The sequence below is a fragment of the Hemicordylus capensis genome, chromosome 3, assembly GCF_027244095.1.
Source record: "Hemicordylus capensis ecotype Gifberg chromosome 3, rHemCap1.1.pri, whole genome shotgun sequence".
NCBI lineage: Eukaryota > Metazoa > Chordata > Lepidosauria > Squamata > Cordylidae > Hemicordylus > Hemicordylus capensis.
In genome coordinates this window covers 286,464,222-286,478,789 of record NC_069659.1, presented here as the reverse complement: position 1 = coordinate 286,478,789, position 14,568 = coordinate 286,464,222, and the positions used below count along the sequence as shown (strand labels likewise).

Genomic DNA, 14,568 nt, shown 5'->3' with positions numbered 1-14,568 from the left:
GGAGCAATAGAACCCGTCCCATTACACCAGCAAGGCACAGGGATGGATTCCATAATATTAACCATACCCAAAAAGGACGGTTCCCTGCGGGCTCTGTTGAACTTAAAACGTCTGAACCACTTTGTGTGCAAACACACCTTCCATATGGAGATCCATTGCAGAGGCACTCCACCACTTAGATTTTCTCATGTCCATTGACCTCAAGGAGGCCTCTCTTCATGTACCAATCCACCAGGACAGTCGCCTCCTCCTCTGCTTCCTATACTCAGGAGTTCATTACCAGTACAAGTTGCTTCCCTTCAGCCTTTCATTGGTTCTGCGCATATTTACAAAGGTCTTAGCGCCTGTGATAGCCCACCTGCGCCTCAGGGGCGTGAGGATTTATGGGTTCTTGGACGATCTGCTCATCTAATCTATGACACATTGAACAGTTCTGAACAACCTGCAGACCACCCTAAGGGACCTCAAGAGCCATGGGTTCCTGATCAACAAGAAAAAGAATCAGTTACAACCAACAGATCACCTCCTTCATCTTGGAGTGCTCATAGACACTCAGCATGACAAGTTATTCCTTTCGAGGGAATGCAGACACAATCTGGAGTCAGAGATCTACAAGGACTCTTCTTGTAGAGATCTTCTGTGTTCGGAACTTCCCTCTCTGATGCCCCTCTCCAGATTTCTGTGTCTGATGGTGGCAACCTTGGAGTTGGTCACGTGGGCCTGTTTCCACCTAAGGCCTCTACAGTGGTTCCTGCTACCCTTCCATGCAGATATTGCAGCAAAGTCCGACAAACAGGTACCCCTGACACTACTGGTTCAGCGCTCCCTTCATTGGTGGATCGCTGCTCCTCACTTGTCAGTGGGCAGAGGATTCCTGTATTCGCTCAGGATCATAGTTATGACAGACGCCAACAAGAGGGGCTGGGAGCACACTGCCTACATAGGTCTGCTCAAGGCAAGTGGTTGACACAGGAATGCCAACACAGCATCAGTTGGCCGGAACTCAGGGCCATTTGCTTGGCCCTGCAAGAGTTCTTTTCCATGATTCTCCACCGCCACATGCTCATACGCACAGACAACACCACGGCAAAAGCAAACATAAATCGCCAGGGGGGATCTAGAGCCAGGTCCCTCCAAGCGGAAACAGTCCTATTATTTCAATGGGTGGAATACCACGTGGCTTCCCTGACAGCCCACCACGTTCAGGGCGACCTGAACACAGCAGCGGACTGGTTGAGCCGCTCGGTCCTGCTCCCGGTGGGAATGGTGCCTCAACCCACAAGCTTTCCAACACATCATGGAACACTTCAGTCTTCTGGCAGTAGATCTCTTTGCAACCCCAATGAATGCTCAAATTCCTCGCTTCACACGGTTCCCATGCCACCAAGCGGAAGCAGTGGACACGCTGTCCTCCCATTGGCCAGAGGGACTTCTGTATGCATAACCTCCCACTCCACTTCTGGCATACGTGCTATGCAGAGTCAAGATTCTGAGGGTGCGATTCATTCTGGTGGCTCCATTTTGGCCGAGGCGCCCGTGGTTTGCAGAGCTCACCAGCCTCACCATGGAACCTCATCTGATGCTTCCCGTCACACCAGATCTACTTCAACAAGGACCAGTATGCCACCCGGATCCAGGCTGGTTAATACTAGCCGCCTGGAAACTGAACGGTGCCTCCTAAAACGACATGGCTATTCAGCTACTGTTCTCAACACAATGCTAGCGTCAGATGGCCGTCCACCAATAGAATCTACCAGTCTACATGGAGGGCCTTCCTACAATTGTCAGCACATCAGGGAGTGCCCAGAGGATCCGCCGCCATGAAACATTTGTTGCAGTTTCTGCAAGATAGGCTAGATAAAGGGCTATCCACGAATACCTTGAAGCGCCAGGCCGCTTCTCTAGTAGGCCTCATCTCAGGGACGTCAAAGAGATCTATGCAGTGCCATCCTCACCTGAAACGTTTCCTGAAGGGCACTACTCTCCTGTCTCCTCTGGTGGCCCATCGTTTCCCTAACTGGAGGCTACATACTGTTCTTAAGGCTCTCCAGCCCCCCCCCCACTCGAGCCCTTGTCCTCAATTCCGCTACATACAGTATACTCTCCTTCAAATTGGCATCCCTCGTGGCCATTACTTCTACATGCAGAGTGTCTGAACTCAGGGCCCTTTCTATACATAAAAACCTTTTTATTTTTTCAGAGGACTCTGATGCTCATTCCAGACCCCTTTTTTCGACTGAAAGTAGCTTCTTCCTTCCATATGTCTCAGGACATTGTTTTGCCCTTGTTTTGCTCAAAACCAGTTCACCTGGCGGAGAGGGCCTGGTACAAGTTTGATGTCCTCAGGTGCCTAGAAGTTTATATTAAGAAAACTAAGCACTTTAGGTCCTCTGAATCTTTGTGTCATTCTTGCCACAGTTTATGGGTCAACCTGTCACACCTGCCACCACAGCTAGGTGGTTGAAGGCGTGTATAACTCTAGCCTACAAATCCCAGAATCTCAGGGCACCCACTAAAGTTTTTGCCCGCTGTACGAGATCTGTGATGGCCTCAGCGGCCTTCTCAACGAATGTGCCTGTCCAGGATATTTGTAGAGCAGCCACCTGGCAGGCGCCGTCCACGTTTACTAAACATTCTAAACTGGACACCGCCTCATCAGCTCAGGCAGCTTTTGGGAGACGAGTCCTCCAACAAGTTCTTCCTCCACAGTAAGCGCTCGGAACCCTCCCTGGTTGGACTTAGGGCTGTGGTATGTCTCCACACGTGAGACTCCCTTGGACCCCCACAGTGGAGAATAGAGCATTGGTTACTCACCATGAAGGCTCCTGCAGGGTCCAAGGGTGTCTCAACCCTCCCTTCTTCTGCCAGCACTTACTGTCCAGGAACCAGGGGAGATAGATTTAATTTCTTTTTGTCTGCAGTCTGGAATATACTACAGGAGACTTTATTCTGTAGTCCTTTTTTCTTTTTGACACATTTTGCCTTGAGTTATGGCTGCGTTGCGCTCACTAGCTCATTTTTTGACATGTTGTTATTACTAGTCTCTACCAGATTCGAAATTTGTGAAGATAACTATTGCTTCTTAGCCTAAAAGAACTGAGGAAGGTTGGCTCCTCCCAGCCTCAAAAAGCTATACTAATTAGCTTAGTCCTGCCTTCTGGAGTCACATGGGGATCATATAACCCACACTTGAGATGCCCTTGGACCCTGCAGCAAGAAGGAGCCTTCACGGTGAGTAACCTATACTCCGTTCTCTCTCTTCTCCCATGCACACCTTCCTCTTCTCTCCAGTTTAATTTTGGGCTTCATTTACATTGATTGTTATGCCCCTATAGTCCGATCCATCTAGTGGCAGAATAATGTCTTGGCTTGAATTTCTCCCTGAAGTATGTTTAAAGGTAATGACCTTCGGCATGCTGTCACTACTAATTAAACGTGACTGATCTCAAACTGCAAGATGATAAATAGCAGTCAAGTAGCTAAAATGCAGTCCTAGCTGTTGCTGTTGGTTTTACATTAAAAACTCCTCTAAAGTTATTGATGAGATTGTGTCTGGGATAGATTCTCAAGTGCAGTCATATGACTGAGATAGAAATGCTTGTGTTTTGTTTTTTAATGAAAACTGCTCCCCATTAGGGTGCGTGAAGATGCTACTTCTTTTTAACTGCACATCCTAGGGTATGCCAGGAGGTACTGCATCCCAGGGATGCAGGATTATTGCCAAATCAAACATGGCAAGAAGAAGCAAGCAAGAGGGGAACGTAACAACAGTCTCCTTCTTGAGGGGGAGTGATAGGTAACCATTTGGAGAGGTTTCTTGGAATAACTCTCATAATATGTGGCTAATGCATTTAATAGAAAAAACCTAGATTGACACCCACCCACCCCGGCACTTCTTTAAAGTGAAGCCTGATATCTGTGTACTGTCTTAGGGAGATTGTGCAGTTGACGTAAGAGTCATCCTCTGAGGTACTTTTGATGTTGAACATATTTCCTTGGGTGAAAATCGCTTTGTGACACGGATTTGCAGAAAGGTATAACTTTTCTTAGTTGGGGAAACAAGTGTAAGAGCTTTCCCACAAGTGTGCCTTGTGAGGCACAGTCTAAATATAGGAATGGCTTTTGTAGATACTGGTGGCAAGACCAGAGCTGTGGAGTTGTAGCTACCCAGTCTCTGTGGGTGTATATTTTCCCACCTATGACTATTTAGTGATTATCTTTTTTCCTTATGAACTGATACTTTATGATGTGCTGAAACCATCTGTTCAGAATAATTGTTTGTGGATATTGTACATCTTGGACTTCAAGAGAACAATATTTCCCCCCGAGCCCATTTGACAGTGTTTTTCAGAGGAAAGCTGAAGAAATAAAGCAGCAAGCAAGACACTTTGCTGTATCCATGTAGATCCTGTGGAGTCACCACCTGTTTGTTCAGCTAGTTTCAGAGCCGTTTCTCCTCCGCTCCATGTGTAACTTGTCAGCAGGAGGACCAGTTTTTCCTCCTATCATGCTATATAGTTGTTTGGATAAAGAGGATCATGTCTCTTGTAATTCAACCCAGCACCATTCTACCATAGTTCTATTATTTATAACTTTATCAAAATCTCGTCAATTCTCCTCAAAATATCCAGATTTCCTCTAATGTTGTTATCTCAGAAGATTCCTCTCAGTTTACAAACATTTCTGTCATACTTGCTGAGCAAAGCATAGCAGGTGTGATATGACTGAATGGAGTGAGAAGAGAGACCTAGAGTCCTGTCTACTACATAAGCTAGTTTGTTGGGTGCATCTTTCATTCTGTGCTCTTAAGCTGGGAGAGCCTAGACAGCATGGATCCTCCTGCTCTTAGCCAATATATGAGCAGTGACATCCAGAAAGGGGCTCCCGAGGGATGGATTTAAGTGACAATGAGTTACTCTGGGAGAATATCACAGTTCTTCAACAGGGAAAACAGACTGATGGGGAGAATCTGTGACACATTTAGAAGAATCCCAAGCCAAGACCCGAATTTCTTACTCTAAGGCAGAGGTGGTGAACTCTGGCCCTCCAGCTGTTTTTGAATTACAACTCCCATCATTCCCAGCCTGTGGCTGGGGATGGTGGGAGTTAAAGTTCAAAAACAGCTGGAGGGCCAAGGTTCCCCACTCCTGCTCTAAGGAGTTCACTGGGAAGAATATAAACAGATTATTAGAAATCACATTAAAATTAACAAGTTGTTCTTATAAGAACTAATCAGCCTACTTTCCTTTCACTCTCTCTACAACTGGACTAAATTTGGTTCAAATAGAGGTCCACAAGTTAGATCTCTTGCACCTTAAATGTTCATGCGTCTGCTATCTTGGATCGGGGTGGATGACATCATTACAAACTACGCCATTGAGGTGTCCCTGTGTGTCATTCACTACAACTGTACCAAATTTGGTTCAAATTGGTTAGACAGTTCTCAAGTTAGTACACCTGTACCTCAAAAGTTCACATGTCCACCATCTTGGATTGGGGTGGATGACATCACTACAAACTACACCATTGGGGCATCCCTATGTGTCCCTACAGCTGTAGCAAATTTGGTTCAATCACTTAAGCGGTTCACAAGTTAGCCTACTTGTGCCTCCAAAGTTTACATGTCTGCCAACTTGAATCGGTGTGGATGACATCATCACAAACGATGCCATTGAGGTGTCCCTGTGTGTCACTCACTGCAACTGTACCCAATTTGGTTCAAATGAGTTAGGCAGTTCACAAACCGCCCTGAGCCATTTTTGGAAGGGAGGTATATAAATCAAATAAATAAATACATAAATAATAAATTAGCCTGCTTGCACCTCTGATGTTCACATGGCTATCATTTTGAATTGGAGTGGATGACATCATCACACACCATGCCGTTAGGGCATCCCTATCTGTTCCTACAGCTGTAGCACATTTGGTTCAAATTGGTTAAGCAGTTCACAAGTTAGTCCACTTGCGCCTCAAAAGTTTACGTGTCCACCATCTTGGATTGGGGTGGATGACATCACTAACTATGCACTTGAGGTGTCCCTATGTGTCCCTACAACTGTACCCAGTTTGGTTCATATTGGTTCAGGCATTGTGAAGTTGATGGGGTGGGGGACACAGGACAGACACACACACACAGAATGGTGGGTGATCTCATAAACCTACTGGAAAGTAGGCTAAGAACTGCCACCAGGATCCAGAGCTACTTCAGGTGTGCCCAGGGGCCTGGGTATGCCTAGGGTTTTTTTCTTTCTTTTTAATGATCTATTTGAATGGCAGACCCTCATGCTATGTCAACAAGTGCTTTGGAAAGCTTCTTCAGTTTCAAAAGCAATTTCTCAAGATGACTGACCATCACCAAACATAAGCCCGAAGCCGCCTTGGGCATGCAGAATGTTTCACAATTCTTTGGATCCTGACCTGTTCTTTGTGACCAACATTAAATCAATGCTCGTCTCATACCCATTCTAATACATTTCCTCACTTGATTTATTAGTTGCAAGAATTACCAAGATAATGTATCTGAAGCACCTTGAATACTTAAAATACAATCTATAAATGCCAAATCAGTCATTCCCACACTACACAGGAGCTAAATTTGACATGAAAAAAACAACTACTGTGGGTGCATCTGCTATTTTGTGCCTCGGAGGGAGGGCCCACACAGCATTGATCCCCCGCCCCGCCCGCCATTGACCCATATATGGGCACTTACACCCAGAGGAAGAGGATGACCTCTCCCACTGGGAGAGGTCATCTGGGGACTTGGACTGAGTTGTCAGCAATATGCAGATGACACTTAGTTCTATCTCTCCTTGCCACCTGATTCTAGGGAGGTGGTGGATCTCCTGAATTGGAGGCTGGAGGCTGTGATGGGTTGGATGTGGGCTAATAAATGGTGCACTAAAATTCTCTGATGCAACCCATACTACAAGCATTGCTGGATGGGGTGGAAGGAAATCCCAGAAGCATCACCATTGCCTATAACCCACAGTCCCAACCCTGACAGAGCAAAGTGGGGTTCATTTATGCCAATTTCAGACTGCCAAGAGGTTTCTATATCCTCATTTACAGGAAAATATATTGGTTACTCAAATATATTTGAGAAAATATATTGGTTATATATTTACAGGAAAATATATTGGTTATTCAAGCACCTTGAGTAACCAATCAAGCTATGGGTGTACTGCAATTTCATAAAAGTGCAGAAAATATATGGCAGGAATCATGATGAATAGAATTATCTTGAAGTTGCAAAGATAATGCCTGTACATTGTTCAGGATCTGGAATCTTTTCCCACAATACTCTGAATACAGTTTAGTACTGGAAAAACAAAATGGCAGGCATCACAAAAAATGATGAACATCAAGTGAAGTTCACTGTTAGGCCTGTGCAAAGCAGTCCTACTTTGCTTGGGGAACATTTCAACATGACAACTACAAAAGGGTAATGCTCTACAGCCCTGCTTCTAGCCCTGCACTTAGCTTCGACTGATTGAAGCTTTGCTTTGTTTCACCCTCTCCCACCCCTAAAACTGTTTATCAGGACAGGCAGAAACTAAGAGAAAGACCTCTATCCTTCATCTTTGCTCCCCACTGCAAGGGAGCACACTGCTGCCTTGCATGGCTTGACTCAGGAACATAGGAAGCTGCCATATACTGAGTCAAACCCTTGGTCCATCTAGCACAGTATTGTCTACACAGATAGGCAGCGGCTTCTCCAAGGTTGCAGGCAGGAGTCTCTCTCAGCCCTATCTTGGAGATGCCAGGGAGGGAACTTGGAACCTTCTGCTCTTCCCAGAGCGGCTCCATCCCCTGAGGGGAATATCTTACAGTTCTCAGACATCAAGTCTCCCATTCATATGCAACCATGCCTTAGTCACGGTGATAAAGCGTGTGGTGGTGTCCCAGTTGCAGAGGATCTTGGATGATACAGATTATCTGGACCCTTTTCAATCTGGTTTCTACCCCGGATAAGGGACTGAGACTGCCTTGGTCGCTCTAGTGGATGACCTACGCCGGGAACTAGACAGGGGGGAGTGTGTCCCTGTTGGTTCTGCTGTACCTCTCGGTGGCATTGGATGCCATCGACCATGGTATCCTTCTGGGCCGCCTCTTGAGTATGGGAATTGGAGATACTGCGTTGCAGTGGTTCTGGTCCTTTCTTGTGGGGAGGGTCCAGAAGGTGGTGCTGGGGAATACTGCTTGGCTCCATGGCCATTTGCATGTGGGGTTCCGCAGAGTTCGGTCTTGTCCCCCATGCTGTTTAACATCTACATGAAACCACTGGGAGAGGTCATCTGGGGACTTGGACTGAGTTGTCAGCAATATGCAGATGACACTTAGTTCTATCTCTCCTTGCCACCTGATTCTAGGGAGGTGGTGGATCTCCTGAATTGGAGGCTGTAGGCTGTGATGGGTTGGATGTGGGCTAATAAACTGAAATTGAATCTGGACAAGACAGATGTAATATTGGTCAGTAGGAGAGTCAATTGGGATGAGGAAATTTTACCGGTTCTGGATGGGGTTGCACTCTTCTTGAAGGAGCAAGTACGCAGCTTGGGGGTATTACTGGACCCAGCTCTGCTTTTGGAAGCTCAGGTGGAGGCAGTGGCCAGGGGTGCCTTTACACAGCTTTGGCTAGTGCGCCAGCTGTGTCCCTTTCTCAAGAAGGCAGATCTGGCCAGTTACCCATGCCTTAGTCACGTCACGGCTGGATTACTGTAACATGCTCTACGTGGGGCTGCCCTTGAAGAATATCCGGAAACCGCAGCTAGTGCAAAATGCAGCAGCTAGAGTTTTATCTGGGGAAAAATAAATAAATCTATACTCTCTTGGGGAGCTGGGGAAGAATGGGGAAGAATGGCAGTTCAGTCCCCAAATAGCAGGACAAAACCAGTTTGGTGAGAAAGCAGCAAAGCAAGAGGTCTTGAGAATGTTCTTTAGTAATGAAGAACTACAAAGATTTGTTTAAAGAAAAGGTTACAAACAAATGTGAGAAAGCCTGCAGCTTACTTTCAGCTGTAGCTCATGGCTGAAGGAGAGACACCAAAACAAACAGCTGTCTCTAGAGAGACAAAATGGAGACTAGAACTGGAGAACAAAGAGGGGAGGAGTCCAGCACTTTTATCCACGACCCTAAAAAACCCCAGCCACCTAATGGTGCAGCGGGGAAATGACTTGCCTAGCGAGCAAGAAGTTGGTGGTTCGAATCCCCACTAGTATGTTTCCCAGACTATGGGAAACACCTATATTGGGCAGCAGCAATACAGGGAGATGCTGAAAGGCATCATCTCCTACTGTGTAGGAGATGGCAGTGGTAAACCCCTCCTGTATTCTACCAAGTAAACCACATGGCTTTGTGGTTGCCAGGAGTCAACACTGACTTGAGGGCACAATCTTCTCTCTTTAAAAAAAAACCCAGTGGTCACTATGAGACATTGCAGCTGAGAGCTGATGCTGCCAGAGTCCTAGTATGGTCCCCTATCATTACAGTTGTTCCAAGATTTATTTTTAGAAATATATGCCAATTTCACAGGAGTTGTGTACCATCTCTGAATTGTTTTAAGATAATTTTCTCTAATTTGGATGAAAACACAGGGTTAGAAAACAAAATCCTATTCCAGTCCCCTTCTTCATTGACCGTTAGTAAATTTATTTTCCCAAACTGATTTTAATCCAACCAATGGTGAGATTTTATACTCCATCAGAATAGCATAAAGTTTGGATGTTAGCCTTTTAGTTGACGCAGTGATATTTAGTGTAAAATTTTCAAATTTAATAAGTTGTCTTTTGGCTGCTTGGATGTTTTATTGAGAAGAGAAAAAAGAACATAGGTTTTTTTGGTGTTTTTGTTTTTTTAAAAACATTTTTTACATCCCACTCTTCTTCCAACCCAGAGCGGTGTACTTCATACTTAAGTTTCTCCTCACAACATCCCTGTGAAGTAGGTTAGGCTGAGAGAGAGGTGACTGGCCCAGCGTCACCCAGCAAGTATCATGGCTGAATGGGGATTTGAACTCGAGTCTCCCCAGTCAAATGTTGCCAAATAAGATTAAAATCTGATGTTTGATTTTGTTCCAAAGAAACTAATGTACCATTATGATACATGTTTATCACTCTGTCCAAATTAGCCTTTACTCTATTATGTCCAAATATTTCCACACAAAAAGGATAGTCTACAATCAATATTAGTGGCGAAATGGAGCAGGGTAGACCATTCCACCAATACCCACCTATCATCATCCCTTGGGTAGCAGTGACTAGAGGTTTCATCCTGTCCCTATTGTTGTGTGCTTAGATTATGTATATGTTTGAATAAACATTTGTTCATTCCAACAGAATTGCCAGCCTGCTTTTGAATGCTTTGAATCTAAGCTTCAAACAGCAGTTTTAATTGCAGCCACCACAGGAGGAAACTGGATCTGTTCCTCCCTCTCGTTGATTAAATGGAAAAGAGCAGCAAACAATTATTTTACTCCTGGTACTCTGAGAATTCTGCTTATTGAATAAGAGACACTCCAGTATCCAATAATGTTTTAATTAATAGGTGATGAAATTGGGGTGGGGGCTGATCTTGCTGAAGAAACAAATTTCCATTTTTTAAATATTTCCTTTAGGACTGAATTAACAAAGCATCAGCTCATTAAGTACATCTGTTCATTAAGGTAACAAAGTGCCTACCTTCATGGCCAACTGAAAACAGCGATTATAGTGACTGGCAGAGCTCCAGTCCCTGAGATGCACAAGAAGATTGCAGCAAGGAAATGGTCCTGAGAGAACAGCAAAGATTTTAGCCCCATGTACTCAGGAGGACACTGCAGAGTGCAAGGAGAAGATGGCTTGCTGGTTAGAAGTGTGTGCTGTGTGCAGAGCATTCAGGCAATGCCAGCACACACAGCAGGGAATAGATTGTCACCAAAATATTGGCTTGAAGGAAAGGAAATGCACATTAAATGAGTCACCAAGTGAATGTTTTGTTTCTCTTAGTAAAAGGTGCCTCATAAGCCAAGGACTTGTCTGTCAGTCTGCAAATGCTAGCCTATAAAGTAGTATTGGTTTGGCTGAGCCAGCTCCTGGCCCTGTGGAATAGGTGCCATTTTCCCCCTAAGGCTTCCATTTTCTGCTCCACGGTAGAAATGAATGTTTAAAATGCCTAGGACCTGGACCTGTGGATGCAAAAGGCTAGCTAGCCTTGTAGTCCTAGAGTGGTCCGTCTTGTCTTTAGTAGCGGGAAAGCAACTGTCCCTATTCAGTCCAGTATCGTGTCTCTTCTATACCCGCTGTTGGTCACTGTGTGTGTGTGTGTGTGTGTGTGTGTGTGTGTGTGTGTGTGTGTGTGTGTGTGTATAGAGACTGTGAATGAGCCCTTTTGGGAACCACTTTATTCTGCCTTATGCTATGCAAGGTTTCCTTTGAGAACTACTTGTGCTGAAAGAGGTATATACATATTTTTAATAATCACACTTGACCTGCCATCTTCAGCTATAGCAGTAACTCTTTCTGTACACATCAGTAAAGTGATGATGTGCATTTTATCCTTACTGCTAGCAAAGCAAACAAGAAAGGGAAGGGATATATCTACATTTCATAAAGCAGGATACATGCTGAAGCAACCTCTGCTCATAGGTTTTTATTTATATGTCCAAAAGATTGGGGTATATGCTGCTTTCAGTAATGTCCTCTATGCTCTAAAGTATTCCGTCTAGTAGGAACTGATGTTTCCTCAATAAATTCAAACATGTGAAAATGAAGGCACTGACAAATGATTTATGTTGCAGGTGATCCATCAGGAGGGATCTGAACTGCAGCAGTGACACCTCTGTTGGACAGCTTTCTTGAGAGATTCTGAAAACCCAAAGAGGTTATCTTCCCCTTGCTGCTGATAGTGATTAATTAGGCCAGTGCCATCAGTTTGCACATTAATTACAGCAATGTTTTCTTGCTCATTAGCTGGGCTATGAAGTTTCTTAAGTGGTTTCTGAAATATTGAAGTCTGCCTGCAGTTCCCATGACAAACAAATGTTGTTCTGTTCTGACCCTTAATAACTGGCCCATTGAATGTATAATTTTTTGTTATAGGAAATCAGAAGTCCTGCTGTCCTTTACAGGTGTACTGAACCCTGGAGGACAATAAAGGCAATACTTCAGAGCTGATTATATTGCTCAAGCTTGAAATAAGTGAAGAATTTACTGTCTCTCTTCCTGAAGGGCTACCTGCTGTCCATGCTAATACCAAGGAGTTTTTATGTGTGTGTTGAGATGGGTGGTGACATGAACGTGCTGTGTTGTTCCAAGTGAGCCTCTCTAGGGCCTTCAGAGACACAGGTCACTTTTAATGTGTACAAAACAGGTAGCTTTTATTTATCCAATTTCTCTCTCTCTCTTGAATTATTTAAGTACTTATGATTTTGTGCCTTGGCTGATCTCTCTTTCTTTTTGGATTCTGAACTTTCTGCATTAACTTTTCATGGTCATTTGAGACAATCCAGTCTGATGCAGGTGCTTTCTTCCAGCTTCCCAGGGCAGCGTGCCTACCATATGCTAGTTTTGATTGTTCTAATTGTTTAGTGTTTGAAATACTCTTCTTGTTTTGAGTCTGCATACAGATAATTGCTGGCAGCAGCCTCTTGTAACTTCTGTACTGTCAGTAAAACTCAACTGGAACAGTTCAGAAACTGTGTGAACTAGAAGCCCAAAATGAAGCAGCTTGTTGATTTTTAACCCTGAGCTAATCAGAACAAAAACTCTCAATCCTTATAGGTCTCCCCCATCCATGCAAGAATAACCTGCTTCCTTTTACTGTATTCTGCATTGCATCTGTGATTTCTGATGTCTGTCTGCTGCTGTTCAGAGGTTAGACCTGCAGATTGAAAATTCCTTTTTTTCACAGCAGAGAGTTGCCTAACTTTCTGGTTACAGGTACTTTAAACGTATGGCACCTTGAAAGAAATTCATGCCACTTTAAGAAACTATTAAGGCTGTCTGTAGGTTTTGAGAAGTGGTGCTGCATTCAGGGAGTCTGACCCAATTAAACATTAATTTAGAGAGTTTTTCAATGAATCAGAACTGAACCTGATCTAAAAAAATTTTGTTGCCTTGAACCTGAACTGGAATTGAACCCATAAATACAAGAAGTTATAACTGGTTCAATAATCAGACACTTCAGATTCTTTTGAGAAGGTGGTAAGGGCTCTGCTTCAGCTGAGCTAGTCAGGGCTTAGGACCAATGGGCCTCTTGGTGCTCTGTTAGAAGTTTGCTGTTAAGTCCTCAGTTTGAAAGATTCTTAAACTGAGTCAGGAAACGTCTTCGGTGTGCTTGGCACCACAGTTCCTCATTGTTGCCATTCGACCATGCGTTTAAACCAGCTATTGTCTTGTTTTCCTTTGTTTGCAAAAAAGCCTTTTTAATTTTTTTGAAGGTAAACACATATATTTTTTTCTCATGTCAAATACTTACCATTGTATTCGTTTTATAGTGCTGCACTGCAGGCAAAAAAGTTCTGCATTATTTTACATGAAGTGTACTTAACACAATTTGAAAGTGGTTCAACATATCCGAACCAGTTGCAGAACCACTTATTAAAGGCAGTGACTGACATACTATGCAATGTTATACATGCTGTGTAATGTAATGTTTGCACAGTTGCTCAAGAGAGCTGTTGCAGAAGCACAAAAATTGCACCACTGTGTGACAGTGCAGCCATGATATAACAGGTGCATTGTCGCACAACTGCAATGGCTCAATTTTTGCTCTTGTACAAACTTTGGATTCCACTGCATGTGTAACATTGTACAGTATGTCAGCCAGTGTCTGAACCAGAACTAAACCTAAACTTTAAACAATTCAGCTCCCTGGTTGTACCATTTCATGTCCATCTCCTGTTTGAGGTGGTTTTGCAAAATGAAAGACCAGCAATGAGAGTGTTGAGGAAGATAAGGCTAGGAAATGAACGGGGGAGTATTCTTGGGACCTGCCAGACCTGTGAGTGGATTTGAGCTGAGTTAATATGTAATTTGTATTGTCAGGAGGCCATGAGGGATGGATTTGCTTTGAAGGTGGTAAACTGAGGGAAGTTCTGTCTCTCAGGCTGGTGTAGCTCATATAGTATTAACAGAGAATTGGAACTGTGCTGTCTGCCTTGGGTCAAGACTCAGGTAGCTCATCTTTAAGTTGGCTGTAGTAAGATCTCTGCATGCAGCTTCCTCCAGTTAGTTATTTTAAAGTTCATTAAAGAAACTAATCCCAGAAGAAAAACACGAGCAGCCGCTTCATTCTGATAGTTATCGATGACAGCACGTTAGGTCTTGTGGATGAGCTCCAGCTTTGAAACGCAGTCATTTGTGAGAGAAAATGAGTCTGAGTATGATTAATGCTGTGCCTGACAATCTGATGGGAAGCTCCCTGTTGACTTACAACCAGAATATTGCATTTCCTCCATGCGTGTGCTTGAGAAAAACTCAGCCATGACTGCTTTGAGACTGAGCACATTAAGGAAGTCAGTTAATATTGTGTGGGATGTAGTTAGTATGGATTAATTGTCAAGCAAATTAACTTTTAGCTTTGTGGGA

At 44.0% G+C, this 14,568-nt stretch overlaps 1 protein-coding gene across 4 annotated transcripts in view; it reads left to right on the top strand.

The window, feature by feature from the left end:
- The window catches only part of ARMH3 (armadillo like helical domain containing 3), a 237,969-nt gene that overhangs the window by 116,879 nt on the left and 106,522 nt on the right, over positions 1-14,568 (top strand). Inside the window, exon 24 of one of the 4 annotated variants that reach the window (XM_053305042.1) lies at positions 11,778-12,153. The exons of the other annotated variants lie outside the window; for them this stretch is intronic. Within the exon in view, the coding sequence (XP_053161017.1) occupies positions 11,778-11,781 (4 nt within the window). The 3' untranslated portion in view covers positions 11,782-12,153. Of the gene's footprint in view, positions 1-11,777; positions 12,154-14,568 lie in introns of those variants that run through there. 4 annotated transcript variants of the gene reach the window in all.